Source organism: Pyrus communis, chromosome 11 (assembly GCF_041283825.1).
Source record: "Pyrus communis isolate YQ-2024b chromosome 11, ASM4128382v1, whole genome shotgun sequence".
NCBI lineage: Eukaryota > Viridiplantae > Streptophyta > Magnoliopsida > Rosales > Rosaceae > Pyrus > Pyrus communis.
This window is the reverse complement of record NC_142575.1, coordinates 28,130,801-28,152,149: the sequence shown is the minus strand read 5'-3', so window position 1 is coordinate 28,152,149 and position 21,349 is coordinate 28,130,801. Positions and strand designations below refer to the sequence as shown.

The following is a 21,349-nucleotide window of genomic DNA, read 5'->3' as shown; positions in this document are numbered from 1 at the left end:
ACTCCTAAAGTGAATCTGTACAACCAATCAACATAACATCATGTAACTGAAGCTCTCGGTCGCTCCAGACAATGTAGAAATTAGAAAGGGATCTTGAAATGCAAAATGCGAGAGAAATCAATATCATACTTTTCCTACGACATAGAAGCATACTTCATGCTCATAGAAAGGTGCTTCTGTTGTCACCTTGTTATACTGAGTTCGTCATGTATGTACAACGAAATGAAATCAATTAAAAATCTAAGAAAACAAAATTAACGCATTTCAGGAAAGAGAAAAGAGGACGGAATTTTGCTTATTTCAGGTAGAAGCGGCCAACATGGCCGTTGTATACATATTACATCAGTATAACATAATACCAAATGAGTTCTTTTTATAAGAAACCAAAGACCCCAACTATAGACTTGCAAAAGTGTTGCTTTTCAGGTATACCTTTCCATATTGGGATCCTAATGGAACCTCAGCTGATGGGATGGAAATGCAACAAGGATGGTCATTGTTTCCCGCTCTCAAATCCTATACCGTCAAGGCATGACACAACTTCTTCAATAAAGGGCCTCTGCCTCGGATTGGGATCCAGGCATTTACAGGCAACACCAAGAACATCTAAAAGTTGCTTCTCATGATTCTTATTCCAAATTGACGAATCTATAATCTCTTCATCTCTCTTCTCAAATCTCATCTGAAACATCCATGATACCAAATCTCTGCAGTTTTTTCCTCTGCATACTTCTACAGGCCTCCTACCAGTAAGAAGCTCAAGAAGAACAACACCAAAACTGTAAACATCGCCCCTGCAGGTTGCTGTTAATGTCTGACAGTACTCTGGAGGAATATAACCCAAAGTACCAACCAGATCTGTTGTAACATGGGTATCGTAAGGACGAAGTAACCTTGAAAGACCAAAATCAGCCAAGTGAGCTTCAAATTTTTCATCTAGAAGAATGTTGCTTGTTTTTATATCTCGATGCACTATATTTGGCTGACAACCCTTGTGCAAGTAGGCTAACCCACGAGCCGCACCTTGAGCTATCTTAAGTCTTGCATCCCATTTTAGAAGCGAAACACCATCAACACTTTCATGCAGCCAATAATCCAAGCTTCCGTTCTCCATGTAGGAGTAGATTAACAGTCTGTCATTACCATGCCGGCAGTAACCTTGAAGGGAGACAAGGTTTTTGTGCTGAGCTCTTGAGAGGGCTTCCACTTCAGCTTGAAATTCACGTTCCATCTGTCCACAATCCCCCGAAAGTCTCTTGATTGCAGCTTTTGCTCCATTCGGTAGGTTGGCCTTGTAAACCAGTCCATAACCGCCACAACCAATTATGTTGGCTTGGTTGAAATTGTTTGTAGACTTTAACAAGTCTGACACTGTATAATCCTTACAGTCTGAATTTTGAAAAAGCACCAGTTTTGACGATGCAAGGGCTCCGGATATCCTGTGCGGCCTGCTGTCCTCATCAAAATCATCAATTTGATCCTTTGCTCCCCTCCTTGACATTTTAAGCAAACCAACTGCAAGAAGCAATGCAACCCCAACTCCTATGCTGATTACTACACAAAGGATGCTGTTTCGACCAAATCTGCTGTTTGAACTGGATGGCGTTACAGGCTTGAGACTTGTACTGCTGATATCACCACATGGAGTGTACATTGCCCCACAAAGCCCCGAGTTACCGTCAAAACTTGAGCTGGGAAAGCTTAAGAACTGTTCGCCATTGGGAATCACTCCATGGAGGTGATTATTTGCCACGCTAAACTTTGACAAGAATGTGAGCTTGCTAAGTGATGGAGGGATCGAACCATAGAGATCATTGAATGATAAATCCATTGCTTCCAAGTTCTGCATCTCTGAGATGGAGCTTGGGATGGTCCCACTAATGTTGTTCCTGCTCCAATCCAAAACATGGAGCTGCTTCAATCGTCCGATTTCAGACCATATTCTTCCATTTATTCTGTTATTGCTCAAGAGTATTGACGGAGGAAAATTTGAGACCTGGTTGTACTGCAGGCCAGTAGCACTCCTATTCCGTTTTACAAATAACGGGATGCCAGCAGAAGCACTAAGGTTTGCATGAGTGCAATTCGTAGATATGAGGCTTTTCAGCTCCGTCATACTTTTTGGGATTTCTCCCGAGAGTGAATTATTTGAAAAGTCCAAATAAAACAAGTTTTCCATCTGACCTATCCACGAAGGGATGGGGCCATCCAAGCGATTCCAAGATAAATCAAGGACTTGCAACTTCCTGCAACTCAATAACCAAACTGGAATTTGGCCTTTGAGAGCACAATTCCCAAGTGCTAAAACCATTAAGCTTTCAAACCCACTTGCATTTTTCGGAATCTCCTCACCAAGGAAATTTTTTGAAAGAATTAGAGTTGTGAGATTTTTGCATTGCTGTAGCACAGATAGTGTCTCAGATAAGTTCACAAAACTGTTATTCGACAATGAGAGGAAGAATAGGGATGTGAGTTTGGCAAAGTCTTCCGGAATTGAACCCCTTAATTTATTCCTAGCAAGGCTTAACGTTTTCAACTCACGACAATTAGAAAGTGAATTTGGAAGGAAACCAGAAAAATGATTAGTGGCAAGATCAAGAGTGCAGAGTTTTGGAAGTCCAGTGAAATTTAGATCAATGGAACCGGATAGGGAATTGTTTCGAAGGTCAAGCACTCGAAGATTTGAACAGAGTGCCAAGGTTGAAGCTAATGGGCCAGACAACATATTTGAATGTGCAACTAACTGTTCTAGTCGTCTAAGGTTCCCAAACACATTTGGAAGTTCACCCAAAAATTGGTTTGAAGAAATGACTAAGGTCTTGAGGCTAGAAAGCTTACTCAGTTCCTTGCTTATCTGGCCGGAAAGAGAGTTCCCAGAGACTGAAAGCTGCTCCAAGGCCGAATACGTATACAAAGATTCAGGTAGATAGCCTGCAAAGGAATTGAAGTCCAGGTGCAATTGTTGGAGAGACCTGCTGCAATTGTCTAAGCCTTCAAGACTTCCCACCAAACGGTTCCAAGACATATCTAGAATGTGGGTTTCATTGGAAGAGCTACAAATCCGAGGGTTGAACTGACCAGTGAATGAATTATTGCTTATGTTGAACACAACAAGATGTGAGAATCCTCCTCCAAGCTCAGACAAATCATCATGGATTGAATTGCTTGAAATATTCAGAACTCTGATCGAATTCAAACCGGAAAGCGCACCTGAAACTGGTCCGGACAGCATGTTATTGCTCAAGTCAAGAACCTCCAGGTGCTTCAAGTCTGAGAGCTCTGCAGGCACTCCACCTTCAAGATGATTCAGAGAAAGATTAAGCAACTTCAGCTGATCCAATCGACCCAAAAAGCGTGAAATCGTTCCCCTGAGACTCATGCTAGGAAGAATCAACTGTGTGACTCTACTAGCAACAACTGTCCCATTGCTCACATTCTCACAGACAACACCATCCCATTGGCAGCAAGTTGATGTGTTGTGCCATGCTGTGATCATAGACCCATTTGTGAGGTTTCCTGCAAACTCTCTCAGTGCAAGAAAATCATTTGGATCACAGGACTGGATTGGGGAATTAAGACCGAAAACCAAACCAATACAGCAGGCCAAGAGAACCCATTTGAGGAATGCCATTGGAGTAAACCCCAATACCTCCATTGATGAAACCAAGGAAAATCCCCCCAACTCAATTCAACACCAACACTCCCATAAGAAATCCAAATGAAGAAACTTTCAGCACCCAAATCCCAAAAGACCTTCACTTCAACAACCCAGCTTTGCAACTTCAAGTGAAGCAAAACTTCCAAGTAATTCAGTAAAACAAGTGCAATCACCAATGCCCACTTGGGAATTGAGATCCCAAGACCACAAATATGGAAGTGCAGAAAGTTGCTTCAATCTGAATACACACAAACAGAAAAAGAAAAGAAGTTGATAAATACTCACATCCCAAAGCAGCTCATAAAACTAACAACTTGCAAGTGAAGCAATGAAAACTTACCTCTTAAAAAATCAGCAAAGAGTCAAAGACCCACTGACCAGAAATCAGCAAACCCAAGAGCAAAAACCCCTTATTTTGCTGCAGAAGCAAGCATCCTCCTCCTTCTCCTTCACACCAAAAGAGAAATACCCAATTGCTGAAATTTCAAACCCACAACCAAAACCATCAAAAAACACAAAAACAAAGAGTAAAGAAAAGGAATCATAAAAGGAGGAAGCTTTTATGGCCTACCTGAAACCATGAACTCTGAATTCTCAAAGCCTACAGTGAAATGTGAAGAAAATAAAAAAGGTGCAGAATTCCACAAGCAATGGAGCAATGGCATGCCTTTATGTAACCTAACATCTAACAGTGCGTGAGTGGCCACTTTCTCCGCAAATGGGACTCCTCCAATTTCAAAAACTCTCCCCCAAATTTTTGATAAAAAAACAAAAAAAACAAAAACACAAAAGAGAGAGAATAAATTATGGAAAGAAAAAAGCAGGGAGATAATTCAAATCCAATAAACAGTAGTGCAGAACAGAAAAGGAAACTTCTTTCTCTTTCCTGAGAATCTTTATTTTATTGGACAAACACAAAAAATGCTTTGGGGGGTTTTGATTAGGGAAAGAGAAATGTCAAGTGGATTTTCTCAAATGTACATTTGTGCACCGTTTAATGGAAAAAGTAATATGTGTATGTTATGTTAATTAACGAGTTTATTTTATTAAAAGTGAATTATATATATCACGTATTACATAAAATAGTATATCAATATTATATACTTAGTTATGGATAAGACTTAGGTACTCAATAGTGAATATTCACTTTTTAATTTTGTTCGATGATATTGTAACACATGCTTTTATGATTTAAAAAAAATAAACATGTAATTAGATTTTCTTGAACTTAACAAAATAAAGAACACGTAACATTTTTTGTTTGAGCCAAATCAAAAAATGAGTACCTAAAATATTCACTAGTGATGCCTAAGTATTGTCTCTACTATATTATTTCATATATCATAATAAAAGTGTACAACATGGATAATTTCTTCTTAAACTTTTATATGTACTGAAAATAAGTAACGCTACGTGACTGTATCAAGATATCCTAAAAAATCGCATATTTTAGATTTGAAACGGGGGGCTCATTGGACTCATTTCTCAAGGAGCTGACTTTTTTTTTTTTCTCATGGCCAAATTTTTCTTGGATGTTTTCGAAGTTTGCTAAAATCGCACTCTTTGTCAATACCCCAATACCAACATCTGTCTCTTTCCTTCCCTCTTTGTTTGGTGGTGGGGCCCGGTTTGGTGAGGTTGGGCAATGTTTGGGTGCAGTCTAAGGGGATCCCTACTCTCAGTTTCACGCTCGCCTGACTTGCGTTGGAAGCACTTTCGTTAGTTTTGTCTGCGACAAGGTGTGGGAGGATTGTGTTGCGTGGTATACACGCGTTGTAGTTGAGGGTGGTGGATGAGAGCGGTGGGAGTGGAGAGTCAAGGTGATTAGATCGGAGGAGAGTAGATGGGAGGGGTTGATGGAGCGGCGGTAGGCGGACGTCACGGGTTTAGGTTTAACGGATTAGCCGCGATCCGGAAATATGTCAAGTTTTTGCCTGGGCCACCGGATTTTCCCGTCAACTACTCAACCTTTCCCGCACGTGAAATTACCCAACACATGTTTTATTTTTCTACTTCCTATTTTTACAAATTTATTTTTAAAGAAATTAAAACCCAAATTCTTTTGTTTGGGTTTTGTTTGGTTTTGCCATCTGATTTTTTATTTAGGTTTGAGGAGTTTAAATTTTCGATTCATGTCAATATATTCACGTACTAACAAATTATTTCTTTTGATTCATTACATGCACTACATATGAGCAAATTCGAGAGCATATACGTCAGCTAAATATTACGTTCACAAGATAATTTAGTACTTGAATTCTGATAGTTTATTTATGAAAAACGGTAAGAGGGATAAAGAAAGACAATAAGACGGAGGAAAAGAAATAAAAACTGTCATTCATCCACAACGCTTTTTGTGTCTTTCTCCTTCTAGATCTCTCACACTATCTTTCCTCCACCCTTGTATAAAATTAGGGAAAATTTTTGAAAAATGTCATAAGGTTATATACCTGTTTTAATTTGTTATATAAACTAAAATTTTAAGTTATTTGTCATACTAACTTTTCGAAATCAATAATTTATCGTCTCACCCCAACTTTTTAAAATCTTCCATCCAAAATAAGTTGCACATGACTTATTTTCAAGGTTATTTTGATCATTTCAACACTCCCTTTTTAATAAGTTTTCTTCGACAAATAATTATAGGGCTTCTAAAAAAATACAAAAGAATGGTTGATCTGGTATACGATGATCTAAAAGTTCTCCGTTTGAAAAAGGGGAACGACATGTACTCATTTATCTATGTTTCGAAATGAAGATGACTCAAAATATTGTCACCGGTGACCCTCTAATTTATGGTAAAGTTGGATGATATTCTTTATGATGAAATGTTCGAAATAACCCTGAATACTAGTTATGTGCAAGACACATTACTTATTTTGAATAGAAAACTTAACAGAGTTAAGATGAGATGATAAATTAATAATTCTGAAAAGCTAGTATAACAAATTATTTAAAATTTGAATTCATATAACAAATTAAATAAATATATAAGTTCATATAATATTCAACAATTTCTTAGTTTAAACTAAAAAAAAATTTATTACTCAACCTCAAGTAAACAAGAAAATATCTAAATAGTGTGATTTGATAAATAAATTTTCGTTTTGTGATCCTATCATGAATTAGTAAGCGAGGTACGTGTACTATCAATCACATCATGTCACAAGTAATTCAACAAATACATCAAAAGGTGTGCGTTTAGTTGAAAAGAACTTGATCCAAAAACTAAAACCAATACAATTATATATGACACCTTGATGCTTGTTTTCTTTGTTAGGTATGTAATAACAACTTATGTCAAAACATGTTTCTTCTTGTAAAACAATCATGGGGTTGAAGTATGCAATTCAAATTTTACCTAATACAAACGTAGGGTCATGTTTAAAGTAGTTCAAGTTTTGATTGCAATATATAACATATAACTAAAGAAATGTAAAATATCATACAAGATACTACAAACTACAAAGAATATCTAACCACTAATGAATAGCTCATTTAGAAATGCTTGCTTGAAAGTAATTTTAAAATAAATAAAAGCGTTATTGGTGAAAATATTTTTAGAACCAATTCTTAGTAAAAAAAAACAAGTAAATTCTGGAAAAACACTTGAAATGCTTCTTGAAAGAAGTGCATACTCGGTGCTTCTTCTAGAAAGAAAGCACTTCAAGTGCTTTTGAGACCCAAAAACATTTTTTTCAAAATAATTTTCAGTCATTTCTAAAGTATTTTCAAACAAACCTGAATTTGACTGCTGAATTAAAGAAAAAAAAAACTCTGCAAAAAATTGACAAAAAATCTTTCAACTACTAAAATTTGACTTAACGTTCAACCCAAGTTGATTACAAATCACTAGTCCGTTCTTTATCCGAACATGTCGATGAAAGTCATAGATTTTTTCAATATTTTTGGGGCACGGTTGGTAAAAGCTATAGCTAGTAAAGTTGTAAGTTGACATGGGTGAAAGATTCATTATGTTATTTTGGCAATTTACAATTTTTTTTTCTCCTTGTGTTGATGTGTTCATAACTTTTGGTAAGTCTTGATGATTAAGCCTCGCAACTCACAAGTAAAAGCTTACACAATTCAAGGATTCATCCTTAAATTGATGACATTTTCCCACGATAGAAAACATCATGATAGCTTATTGATGTGATTTGCCCTTCAAGTAGTGGGATGGAAAAGGTTAACACACTTTCAATCTGCATGCATGTCTTCTTTTATCATGATGATGTTATCCATATACTAATTTTTATTTTTTATACACCTTTTAATTTTTAACATTTAAATCGAATGAAATAAAAACGATTAAAGGACAAAAATTAACAATATAAAAGATAAAAAAATATATATATGAATAACAATACCTTTTTGTTAATATTTATTTTTGCCTGCCATTTGGCCAGTGGGTTGAGTAATTGAGTTGAGTGCCCACTTGCTTTTGAAGTTGAGCGTTGTGCTTTGTCATTATCGTTTATAATATTTGAATTCAGAATTTCTTCAAAGTTTAGGGTTTTCAAAAAAAGTCTTCTTCTTAGTAACATCCCCTCACCGAGTAATTGATATTCTCGTTCGCACTCTTCTTCTTTGTTGCTATTTGATTGTCAGTATCTATATGAAGAAATTAGGTTTTCGAATAGCATGGTATACCCTTCAAAGCTGGTAATAAGGTCATGAAAATGGATGAAATGTGTTGGAAGTTTGGAACCCATTTGCTTGGACTGAAATGTTCCTCAAAAGTTTCTCTCCAATTGAAAGGTCTAAATATAATCTCGTCTAGGATTATAGCCTTGCAAAAATATATTTTTATTAGTTTTAAGTTTATACTTTAAATTTAAGGAAAACTAATGAAAAGAGCTTAAAAACTTTGAATTTTAACAATAAGGATAAAATAAAGGGTAAAATGAATAGTACCATAATTGACTTTTTAATGTAAAAATGTGGTTTTTCGTTAAAGTGAACAGTATCGGGAGATTTTCATTAAAATTCCCTTAAATTTATTGGTTAACTTAATTAAACTACTATAGGATGTTTTCAAATTTAACCGTTGAATTTGAATTATTTATTATAACTGAGAAGCTAACCCCCAAAAAAGGTCTAAGAGAAGGGTTAGATTTGGTCAACTTGATGCCCTTCGACCAAATAATAATCTATTGGGCTCTATAGAATTATAGCCCAGTTATCGGGTTGGAAATGAATTTTTCAATAAATCAAGTATTTTTTTTGGCTTTGCACTTTTAACCCTCTCTATTGGAGATGACCTTAAGGCTTTTACTACAAGCCCTTTACAAAAAAAATAAAAAAAATACCGGTTGGAAAAACATAAAGTTGGGTGTTTTACCATCTGCATCCAAGTTTAGCTAAAACAATGTGTTTCACTATATGCACTCAAGTTTGGCTAAAACAGTGTGTTTCACTATCTTTACCAAGTTTGAATTTCTTTTTTTTTTCGTAATTTAGATAAATTAATATAATTATCCTAAAGTTTCTTAAAAAATAATTTTTGTCAGTCAAAATTTGAAAAGTAAACACAAAAAATAAGACTAGGTGTGAAGGCCCAAGGCCCAGATATTAGGGCTTTGTTCCGTCTGGACAACCCGTATTACAATCGAGAGTTTGACTATGAGACCAACAAGAAAGATACTACTAGCACGCACTTATCCAGCGGGTGAGGGACACCGCAAGGCCTATCCACTGGTCCCCTGTCGAACCCATTTGTACGGCGCAGTGACATTGCAGAGAGTTCAGCGTTGAGTTCATGGCGGAGATCAAGAAATTTAAGACAATCGGAGTGGTGGGCAGCGGCCAAATGGGCTCAGGAATAGCCCAACTAGCCGCCACGTATGGCTTCGACGTTTGGCTCCTTGACACCGACCCGGACGCTCTCTCAAGAGCCACCAAGTCCATCTCTAGCTCTATCCAGCGCCTAGTTTCCAAAGGGCAGCTCAGCCAGGTTGCTCTCTCTCTCCACTTTCCAATTTGGTTACCAATAAATATGATAAGAGGGAAGAAAATGGAACAAAAAGATTGAATTTTTTGGTTCTTTATGTTGATGTGGATATTTGTACTTTGTTGAAAACTGGATAATCATATGCATTAAACTAACTGTAGTTGCAAGCTAATTGAGTGATTAAATTTAATAGTTGGTAGGGTGTGAGGTTCCTTTGGGTATCGAATTTGTTAATCTCGGTGAAAGAATTGGAAATGGAGTTGGTGGAGGTTGTTGGGATGCACCCTAATGAGTTCCTTTGATGCCCGCCGTCGTCGTTTGTGTGGTGGCTCGATGTAGACTTTACTGTGCTTACTGTGGCTTGTTGTACTATTGTTCTGATTAATGTGTGGTGAGAGTTGTAGTTCTGGTTAATGAGGGTGCAACGCAACTTAAGATTTTCAGTCTTGCGCCGCATGAGTAGAGTTTGTTTGAGTTAAAATGGTAATTTGGTATTATATTCACCACCGCTTCTGGTTGTCTGAGCCTTTTCCAATTATGAATTAACCTTGAATTTAAAGTTTGTAACATGCTATATTTGGTGATTTCTTCTCATTGATCATTAATTTCATCTCGTTTACCGGTTGATGGTGGTGCCTTGTTCAAGCCAATCAGTCTTTGTTTTATGTAACTTTGTAGAAACCCTAACTGCCTTGCTCAGGGCTTTAACAAAGTAGATTATGGGTTGGTTTGGTATTGCTGTGCTTTGAAAAAAAGCTGATTCTGCTGTACTGTGAGAATAAGCGGCTGTGAAATAAAGCAGCAGAGTCTTTGGTAAATTTTTTTGTAAAAGTGCTTTTGAAAAAAAAAAAGCAGTATTATAATGTTTGGTAAACTTTTATGTAAAACAGATGTGAAAAAAAGCTAGTTTTTCAAAGCTAGGTTTTGCAGTTTCTTGTTTTTGGCTTTTTTCCACCCAAAACTGTGAAAAAAAACTGAAGCTGAATGTTTACCAAACACAAAAACAGCTCCCAGCTTTTTTTGATAACAGTTTTTTTCAGAATCACCTCAGTACCAAACCAGGTCTATATGCTTGGAACTGCTTCTTAGCAGTATAATTCAAGCTGCTCTTAAGCTTTAGTTTTATGACAGACTTATGGAGTTATTGGTGAAGAAAAACTATAGTTACATTCAATATTTTGCTCACAATACATGTACAGAATTAAAGGAAATCATACACATGTTAACACGGATACACTCGCAATGGAGGGCCATAAAACGAGAATGGTTTTTCTTTTGAGATACCTTTATATTTTAATGGTACACTACATCCTACATAGCCACTTGGAAAGGATATCTTAGTATTTATCTTTGAGGTAAAACTAAGATGGCGATGACGGCAAATTTATGCAGTTGAGCTTGGAAAGCTCTTGGCACACGACTAATTCAAAGTAAAAACCACTAATTGGAACCATTTTGGGGGGAAAATTCAAAGTTTCCATTATATTAATTAGGGTTTATTTCCCTAATCGGAGTTGGAGGGTTTACACCCATCTCCTTCCAAACTCAGAATTGATAAAATGTGAGAACATAAATGTTCTTCTTGTTTAAGGTTTCGTTGGTTTCTGTACACTGTTTTCTCCTGGTTTGTGGATTCATGCAAGTTATGCCTGTTCAATTATTGATGTTTTGACAAAGCATTCGTTTTCCTTTTAACAGGATGTAAGAAAAGATGCTTTAGAGCGTCTACAATGTACCTCAAATGTTGAAAATCTTTGTTCGGCAGATATTATTATTGAAGCTATTGTGGAATCTGAAGATGTGAAGAAAAAGTTATTTCTTCAACTAGACAAGATTGCAAAACGTTCGGCCATACTGGCTTCTAATACAAGTTCCATCTCCATTACTCGTCTTGCATCAGCAACTAGCAGACCACACCAGGTTATGCTTCTTCTTCTTATTCTGAGATTATGCTTATTATATGTTCAGAGAATGATGTTTGAAATGAGAACAAGTTGTGAAAGTTTTGTTCTTTTTAGTTCTTTGTTTTCTAATTTCTCGTGTTGATTAACTATCAACCAAAATACGTGACGTTAGGAATCTGATTGTGTCATATTAACACTGTGATCTGCAGGTGATTGGCATGCATTTTATGAATCCTCCTCCTATAATGAAACTTGTTGAGATTGTGCGAGGAGCGGACACATCAGATGAGACATTTGATGTCACAAAAGCCTTGGCAGAGAGGTTAATGGCTTGGATACGTTGAATTGCTTAATGAATGAAATCTTCCTTTTGTTTCCCGGCGTATTCCTTTCACAATTATACAAAGTTACATTTCCCACTCATATGCCCAAATAAATCCTCTGCCATTTCTTTAACTGTTGACTGTTGATTTTGCAGGTTTGGCAAGACCGTAATATGCTCTCGAGATTATGCTGGGTTTGTTGTGAACAGGATCCTAATGCCGATGATAAATGAAGCATTTTATGCACTTTACACAGGTGTGGCGACAAAAGAAGACATTGATGCAGGAATGAAGCTGGGAACAAACCATCCAATGGGTCCTCTTGAGCTTGCAGATTTTATTGGATTGGATATCTGCTTATCTATTCTGAGAGTTCTTCATACTGGCCTCGGGGACAATAAATACGCTCCGTGCCCCATTCTTGTACAGTACGTTGATGCAGGTCGCCTTGGAAGAAAACGAGGTATTGGGGTATACGATTACCGTCAAACACCTGAATCAGTAAAACCTTCATCTAAACTTTGAACCTGTGGCGTTTCGAGGATAGCTTACTGCAGAAAGAGATCATCTCCGGATCTCTTCCACCAAGGCCACCAGATCAAGTGATCTAGGCCTTTCAAATTTCATTTAACGGCCCACTTGTTTTGACTCCTTAAAAGCTGTGATAATATTTGGCTGTTGGATGAAATTTTGAAGGTTCAAATCACTTGATCCGATGGCCTTGGTGGAAAAGATCCAGATCTTTCCGCTTACTGCCATCATCTATACAGTAGTTGTGGATTGTTTTACATTTTTCTAATAATGATTGAAAAGTAGTACCTTATTTTTTCAATCAAAACATAAACCGCATGTAATTCCCTGGATTACTGCATTTTGCTTCTCGTTTGTTTTAATTGTTTTGAACTTTTTATGAAGTGTAAAAGTAACAATGATACGTAATATGCACTCTATTTTAACTAGACAATGTACTGCAAAAGAAGGTAAAATCTGTCAGTACATTGTTGTTGCAAATCGCACGAACCTTGTAACTGAAGTGGTTAACCGCATTTACTCATGCACCCGCAGTTCAGGTTTGGATTCATTATGCTCTAACACCAATGGAGAATAGTTCTTTCCCCATGTAGGTTGGAACTCACATGAATCCCTCACCTTTTACCCGGAAGCGGTGGAGCCAAATGGGGGATATTGTCGAACAAAATATGATAACGCTATGGCTATAGGCTAGCTTGCATTATTAGTTTGTCAAACATCATTAGTTGTTGATTAACATTAGCAAATAATTAGTGATGTAAAACATGTTTGCATTTAGTGCTTGCCAGCTCACTGATGGACTGAGCTCAGGTATCACTTAAGTGTGTGAAAAAGAAAACAAGAGTAGTTGCTCTTGCTCATTATGCATGGTTCATCATGACCCCACAAGGGAAAGCCTTTTCATAGAAGGGGAATGTTACTAACTTTTTCACTTGCATTTTTTCGTTTAACTATTTTCGTTCCTTTTTTATTCTGCAATGTTATTTGATAATTTGAACTGTTACGATTTCTAGGCTACAAGATCAATTATGCAAATAACCAACCAAATGAAATCGTTTAATTGTTCAAACAAAGTTGTCAAAATTTTAATGTTGCAGTGAGAAACATAATTTGTCTATTTATTGAATTTAGTTAAACTTTTGCATATATGTATTTTAAAGAACGTTTTAAAAAATAGACGGTTCAAATCGTCGTGCAATACTACAAGATGAAAAAGAGATTCGAGAAAGTAAAATAAAAAGGTATAAGAAAATTGCTAATATTTTTTTTTTTTTGAAGAATTACCTTCATTTGCTGATCATGGCCATTTGGCGAGCCCCACTGACTCACTGAGCCCAAGCCCCAGTCCCATTCCGAAGCTGGCATTATTAGGCAGACATCACCTTTATTGCCACTTGAGAGTGATAGAAGTGGAATCCAACTGTTGTATTTTCTCCTCTTTTTTATTTTTTTTAATTTCTGCAAACCCCACAGGTTTAATAATTAGATAAGAAAGAAGATAGAAATGCAAGGCAAAGCTCAAGTACTTTTGCTACACATAAAGTTCTGAGGAAAATTTGAGAGCAGAGAATTATTAGGTGAAAGAAAAGCTATGAAGTTCTTGTTCCAGTGTCCATGCTGTTCTTGTTTCTGCTTCATGAAGCCGAAGAAGGGCAAAGCGAGGGTGAAGGCGGCGGCAACGGAAGTGGCCAAGGAAGAGAAGAAGGTTGAAGCAAAAGAAGAGAAGAAGGTTGAGTCCAAGGAAGAGAAGAAAGAATGACAACAATGCAGCTACCTACAACATCAGATCATATATGCTTATCAAACATGTGTTTTGATTGTTGATTGTTAAACCCTTCTTTAGTTCTTCAAGTTCGATTTATATTAAGTGTGGACGACCATGAATGACGAGTTTGATATGCTAATAAGCTTGCATGCATTTTCGTGTTCCGATTGTAATGTTGGAATGCTGCATTTTGTTGTAATATTTGAGAGCTGGGGTTTCAACTCGAATTTCCGGTAGTACTCTCTAGTGCTTTCAATTATACATGTTTTCTTTCAAATTATTGCAGATTTAAGGCTTAAGGCAATAAGTACTTGCATAATTAGCGCATTCATCGTAGTAGAAGCTCCAGCTCTGTGTCAAAGTCACGGTTATCACTATCATCAATACCATATCTAACCTGATTAACGGATCACCAGATCTGTTTCTAAAGATTGTTCAGAGTGATTATAATTTGCTTATAACAGTGTACATGAACTAAATAATTCTTTGGTTTAATGCAGAATATGCAGATTCCACAATGATGTAAAATAATAACCAAATTCAAACAGTCGCTGCCTTATAACCAAATTAATAGAGAGCTCTCATGTTCGACTCCATTAATGACGAGTTGGATACCTGCTATTATGGCTGGTCTGTGAACCAGCTGGGTTTTAAATAGATCTGGAAAGAGTATAAAATCCATTGTATCAGTAAAAACAGTGATTAAGCCCTCCTTATTTGGTATCTTTATTACAACAATATCGAGAGGGATTTGCATTAAGTCACATATTGAACAACTGTAATTAGGTATCAAATTCACCATCTACAAATTAAAGTTGGACAAACTTAAAACAATATTACTTGATCAGATTGTTAGTGAGTTTTTTTGTTTAAATAAATCAAAGCATAATTAAGTGAAAGAAACATAAATGTACGCAGAGGAGAAACAGAATTCAGTACCTATAATAAAAAAAATAACAAACGAATAAGTGATGGAAGCAAAATTGATCTCAACCACTATATAAAAATATCAACACTCTCTCTAGTCAAATTTCCATTTTTTTTAATGGGAGAATATAAGTTTACAAAGGCAAAGGATACGTTTCTATATTGAATTGTTTTCTTATCGAAAAAGAGTCCTTCAATTAGAAAGGCAAAGGATACTTCAATTATAATGAGTGACATGTTAGCATACAGACTGTTATCTTGTATGTAAGCTTCAAATCAACAATCAATGAAACCGGAGATTAAAGATTTAAAAGAGAGAGAAAGAGCTAGAGCTTTTAAGAAGCAAAATGAGATGATTCATTTCATTCACATGCACACAGTGCACATCTAATAATTGGGAATAAAATGTTCCTTCAATACATCATTCAAATTTAGCCCTTCATTCATTTACCCTATAAGGTAATGACACATGGCATAAACTATCACTTACTCTAAGATTACATCTTTGCTGCACACTTGGATTATGATCCAAAGGTTGACATTTAAATTGAGTTTTATTCTAAGTTCTCATAACATTTCAGCATATACACTTATAAACTAACACTCCCTTCTAAGTGTTGTGCTGAAATCACTTCTAGAGCTTTCCTCAGAAATTCAAATCGATCCCTTGCTAAAGCTTTGGTGAAGATATCTGCAATCTGTTCTTCAGTCTTGCAGTGTAGCAGATCAATCTCACCATCTTCAAGTGCATCTTGGATGAAATGAAATCTTCGATTCATATGTCTGGTTTTGTGATGATGAACTGGATTCTTTGATATGGCTATAGCTGAAGTGTTATCACACATCAACTGAGTTGGTTCTGCTTGCTATTTTCCAAAGTCAGAGAGTACAAATCTTAGCCAAATGGCTTGTGCATTGGTTTCTGCTGCACTGATGTATTCTGCCTCTGCAGTTGAGAAAGCTACATTGCTTTGCTTGATTAAGGCCCATGAAAACACTCCCGAACCGAAATTAAAAGCATAACCTGATGTGATCCTCATGTCATCTTCACTTCCACTCCTGTCACTATCACAATAACCAATCAATACTGCTCATTTTCCTTTTTCATAGAAAATGCCATAGTTCACAGTGCCTTGTATGTATCTCAAGACTCTTTTAGCTGTTCCCATATGCTTCTTGGTAGGATAATGCATGAACCTAGCCAATAAGCTTGCTGCAAACATAATATCTAGCCGAGTTGTTGTTAAATATAGTAAACTCCTTACCATTTGCCTATACAAAGTCTCATCTGCCAGTTCACTCCCATCTACCTTTGAAATTCTTTCATTCACAGCTAAGGGTGTTGCAACAGGTTTGCAATCTCTGAGTCCAAACTTCTCAAGCAAAGTCTTTGCATATTTCTTCTGGTGCAAGAAAATGTAGGTATCTGCCTGCAATACTCCAAGACCAAGAAAATGGTGAAGCAACCCTAGATCAGTCATCTCATACTGTCTCATCATCTCATTTTTAAACTTAGTCATCATTTCCTTTGAGCTTCCAATGTAGATAATGTCATCTAAATATAGTGACACAATGATAATGCCATTGTGTGATGTCTTGGTATACAGTGTAGCTTCACTTGGACTTCTATAGAATCTAGCCTTTGTAAAATAAGAGTTTATTTTTTCATACCAAGCTCTTAGAGCTTGCTTCAGACCATATAAAGCTTTTCTAAGCCTGTACACTTTATCTTCCTTACCTTGTATCACAAAACCAGATGGTTGATCTACATACACCTCCTTATTCAACACTCATTTAGAAATGCTGACTTTACATCCAACTGAAATAACTTCCAACCTTTCTGTGCAGCTAGGGCCACCAAGGTTCTTACAGTGTCAAGTCTTGCCACTGGAGTAAAGGTCTTATTAAAGTCTATTCCAAGCTTCTAAGAATAACCCTTTGCAACCAACCTTGCTTTGTTTTTCTGCACAAATCCATCCAGATTCAATTTTGTCTTATAGACCCATTTGACTCCAATAATTGGTTTATCAAATGGTCTAATAACCAGCTCCTAAGTGTTGTTCTTCTCAATCATGGTAATTTCATTTTCCATAGCCTTCTGCCATGATTCATCATTGGCAGCTTCTTCAAAATTTTTTGGTTCTATAATACACAGATTGCACTTCTCATACACTTCTGCAATACTTTTGTACTTGAGAGGAGTATGATCAATATCCTATGGACCTGTCATCCTTCCTATATCACAGATTTCAGTGCTTGAGCTTGGCACTTCACTATCTTTACTTACTTCACATTGTGCTTCAGAATCACAAGAACTCCCTTCATACCCTTGTTCTCTTTCTAGCACTTCAGTAATTTGAATACTCACACTTTTTTCCTTTTGTGCATTCCAATCCCAACATGCATCTTCATCGAATACAACATCTCTGGAAATAATCATTTTCCCATATTCAATGTTATATAGTCTACATCCCTTCTCACAACTGTTATACCCTAAGAAAATACACATCTTGCTTGCCAAATCCAATTTCTGTCTCTGTTGAGTTGGCACATGAGCATAACATAATGAACCAAACACCTTTAGATGCTTAATTCCTGGTTTTCTCCCAATGTAAGCTTCAAATGGTGTTTTCTTATTCAAAACTTTGGTTGGACATCTATTCAGGATATACACAGAGGTTTTAACTGCCTAAGCCCAAAATTCAAGTGGAATCTTCTTCTCCAACATGAGACACTTAGCCATTTCCACAATGGTTTTGTTCTTTTTCTCTGCCACACCATTTTGATGTGGTGTATATGGAGTGGTGAGTTGTCTTTCCATGCCTACATCTTCACAGAATTTGTTGAACTCCATAGAAGTGTACTCTCCTCCTTGATCACTTCTAAGCTTCTTCAATTTACAACCACTCTGCAACTCCATAGTAGCTTTGAATCTTTTAAACACACTAAGAGCTTCAGACTTGTGTCTTAAAAAATAAACCCAACACATCCTTGTGTAGTCATCTATGACGGTGAGAAAATATCTATTCCCAGTCTTTGTAGTTGTTTGCATTGGACCACAGATGTCACTATGTATAAGCTCTAGAGGAATTGATGTCCTAGTAGTAGCTTCCCTTGGAAATGCCTTTCTACATTGTTTACCAAGAACACAGCCTTCACGCACTCTTTTAACTGCTTTGATTTCTGGTAACCCTACCACCATTTCTTGTTCTTGTATTAACTTCAAATTGCTCATGTTCAAGTGTCCCAATCTTCTGTGCCACATAGTAGTAGAGTGACATACACTTGCCTTAAAAGCAATATGCATTCCAGACTACAATTTCATTGGAAAGCTTCGATTTCCCTTCGTCGGTACTCTGGCAACCATGTTGGAATATGAACTGTCATCATAGATTTCCACCTTGTGATCTCCAAACACCAAGTAATAACCATGCTCCATCATTTGTCCCACACTGAGCAAATTTTCTTTTAATCCAGGCACAAACATAACCTCATTGATGTATCTTTTCCTTATTTTAGTTTCAACCACAAGACTCCCTTTACCAGTCACTTCAACAAGTTGTCCAATACCCATTTCAACCTTTGCAGTCACATTTTTGTCAATATCAACAAGTAGATCCTCCCTACCCATCATATGATTACTACATCCACTATCTACATACCATACATCATCACATCCTTTTACACTAGTATTAGTTTGATTACTAGCATAAAACATAGTTGGTGTAGATTGGACCTGAGTGGCATAATTGAGTTGTTGCACTGGTTTCTTGCTATTGCAGTCCCTTGCAAGATGACCAAACTTGTCATAGTTGTAACACTTTAGTTTGCCTTTGAATCGACATTCACCGAAATGCAATTTGTCACAATGCTAGCAAGGATTTCTAGCACCATCAGTGGGTCTGTTATCCCACTTTTAACCTTTTGTCTTCCAATTCTTTTGGTACTTACCATTTTGATTTCCAGTGAACTTAATTGGTTTGGGATTCACACTAAGACTAGTAAATGCTCTCTCGGTTTTGTTTTCAGAATGCCTATCTAGCCTTAATTCAAAACTCTTCAAAGAGGCTACTACTTCTTGAACCTTAATCACATCCAAGTCCTTCGAATGCTCAATAACAGAACAGATAGAGTCATAAGATGATGGCAAACTAATCAACAACTTTTGAACAACCCTCTCTCGAGATAATTCCTCTCCATAGCTCCGTATTTGATTTATAAAATCAAACAATTTTGTAAGATAAATAGAAAGTGATTCATCATCTTTCATTCTTGTATATTCAAACTCCCTACGAAGACCTTGCAATTTAACACTTTTAACGTGTTTATCACCATGGTATTCTTGCTGCAGAATGTCTCATGTGCCTTTTGAGGTTTCTTCATGAGAAATTATGGGAAATATATGGTCTGAAACAGCTCCCTGAAACAAACCCAGAGCTTTAGCATCCTTCATTAGTCTCTGTGTGAGAGTCATCTTCTCAATGCTGCTTGATCTTTTTTTTTTTTTTTTTCTTCTTTCCATCAGATTCATCATCACCCTTCGACCCTTCTCAACCAGATCCCACAACCTGTGAGATTTGAAAATGGTCTTCATCTTAATACTCCAGAACTCATAGTTATCACCGTTGAAAATCGGTGCTCTCACCTCGCTACTACCTGATCCTACCATGTTAGACTCATATCACAATCAACTCGAGCTCAATTTTGAGTTTCTTGGTAACTTCTTCATAGATCCAAATGCCCAGTATCAGTTAATCAAACCTGGCTCTGAGGCCATGTTAGCATACAGACTGTTATCTTGTATGTAAGCTTCAAATCAACAATCAATGGAGCTAGAGATTAAAGATTTAAAAGAGAGATAAAAAGTTTTAGAGAGAGAAAGAGCTAGAGCTTTTAAGAAGAAGCAAAATGAGATGATTCATTTCATTCACACGCACACAGTGCACATGTAACCATTGGGAATAGAATATTCCTTCAATACATCATTCAAATCTAGCACTTCATTCATCTACCCTATAAGGTAATGACACATGGCATAAATTATCACTTACTCTACGATTACATCTTAGCTGCACACTTGGACTATTCTAAGTTCTTATAACATTTCAGCATATACACTTATAAAATAACATGACATGCCCCGATTGGAATCAAGGCGTGTTAGTTGTCACGTGAAGGTGACGTAACCAAAAGAGCTGGTGTTATCACGTGAAGGTGACGTAACCAAAAGAGCTGGTGATGTAAGAAAAATGTGAATAAATTAAAACCAAAACTAGAACTTAATTAACTAATAAGGTGAGTGCGCAGTAATGGTTACGACCCATAACTACAAATATTCAGAGCATAGATAACATAAGGGTAAAGCAGTCGAATTAGAGATGTACTTAATACACAACTAGAGATAAGCTCCTACAATAAGAATGGGAATATGTCAAAATCGCCGGGTAATCCTCGAATGCCACAAAGTAGGTTAGCAATCTAGGACTTGGAGGGGCGAAAAATAGAAGGGTGAATGGGCACAAAAATAAAAGGTTTATAAAATCCATTTATTTTCTAAACATACTAACCCCTTACTGTAAAACAAGTATAGTTTCCCTAAAATCATAGTAAGTATAAGTATGAAATCAAATGCATGCCGACAATAAATCTAGAAATATGCCACAATAAAATATCTCAACGGCAATATGAATAAAATCATATGCTCAACAATCTATATTAGCACGTAGTCAGAGTCACCTAATGGGACCCTTACGATTGCACCTATTGCTCATCCATTTATGCTAACACATGAGTCGGAGTCATCTAATGTGACATGTACGACAAGAATAGGTGTAATAATATACGCTCTAGTACTACAATCACGTGAAGACTAGAGCTATGCGCATCACCCACGAGTCGGAGTCACCTAATACGACCTGTACGACAGGACTAGCACCTACTTGGATCCAAGGCGAGCGTAGGGTGTGAGGTGAACATCACGTGAAGGACTGACCCTGGCTCGGGGCGAGAACTAACACCGGTGCAACAATGATGAGTGAACTATATGAATATGAGCATGCCATACAATTCAATCATTTCAAACAACACAATAAACTCACCTGAACTTACCTGCGCGTCCCGTAGAATGACTTGGCATTACACAATAACATAATATTTATGAGCAGGTAAAATGCATATGAATATGTCATGATCAAGTATAAATCTCTACCACCATGACATTATTTTAAAAGTAAGTAAAATATGGAATAACATGCATAACTTAAAAGCATTTGTGGAAACTATACAACATAT

At 36.6% G+C, this 21,349-nt stretch overlaps 2 protein-coding genes across 3 annotated transcripts; one reads left to right on the top strand and one right to left on the bottom strand.

Moving 5' to 3' along the window:
- Positions 1–269: 269 nt before the first annotated feature.
- Positions 270–4,636, bottom strand: PSKR2 (phytosylfokine-alpha receptor 2). 2 transcript variants are annotated; one of them, XM_068482243.2, is made up of 3 exons: positions 4,230–4,636; positions 3,999–4,134; positions 270–3,896 (listed from the first exon to the last, which is right to left on the bottom strand). In XM_068482243.2, exon 3 carries the CDS (start codon positions 3,653–3,655, stop codon positions 494–496), a length of 3,162 nt encoding a protein of 1,053 aa, XP_068338344.2. In that variant the 5' UTR covers positions 3,656–3,896; positions 3,999–4,134; positions 4,230–4,636; the 3' UTR covers positions 270–493. The 2 variants fall into 2 exon arrangements, with proteins under 2 accessions (XP_068338344.2, XP_068338345.2); XM_068482244.2 differs by having other exon boundaries at positions 3,999–4,105; positions 4,230–4,581.
- Positions 4,637–9,282: 4,646 nt separating this feature from the next.
- LOC137742555 (3-hydroxyacyl-CoA dehydrogenase family protein) lies at positions 9,283–12,728 on the top strand. Its single transcript, XM_068482456.2, has 4 exons — positions 9,283–9,611; positions 11,307–11,528; positions 11,722–11,834; positions 11,991–12,728. The coding sequence occupies exons 1-4, from the start codon at positions 9,417–9,419 to the stop codon at positions 12,358–12,360; spliced, it is 900 nt and encodes a 299-aa protein (XP_068338557.2). The 5' UTR covers positions 9,283–9,416; the 3' UTR covers positions 12,361–12,728.
- Positions 12,729–21,349: the final 8,621 nt, after the last annotated feature.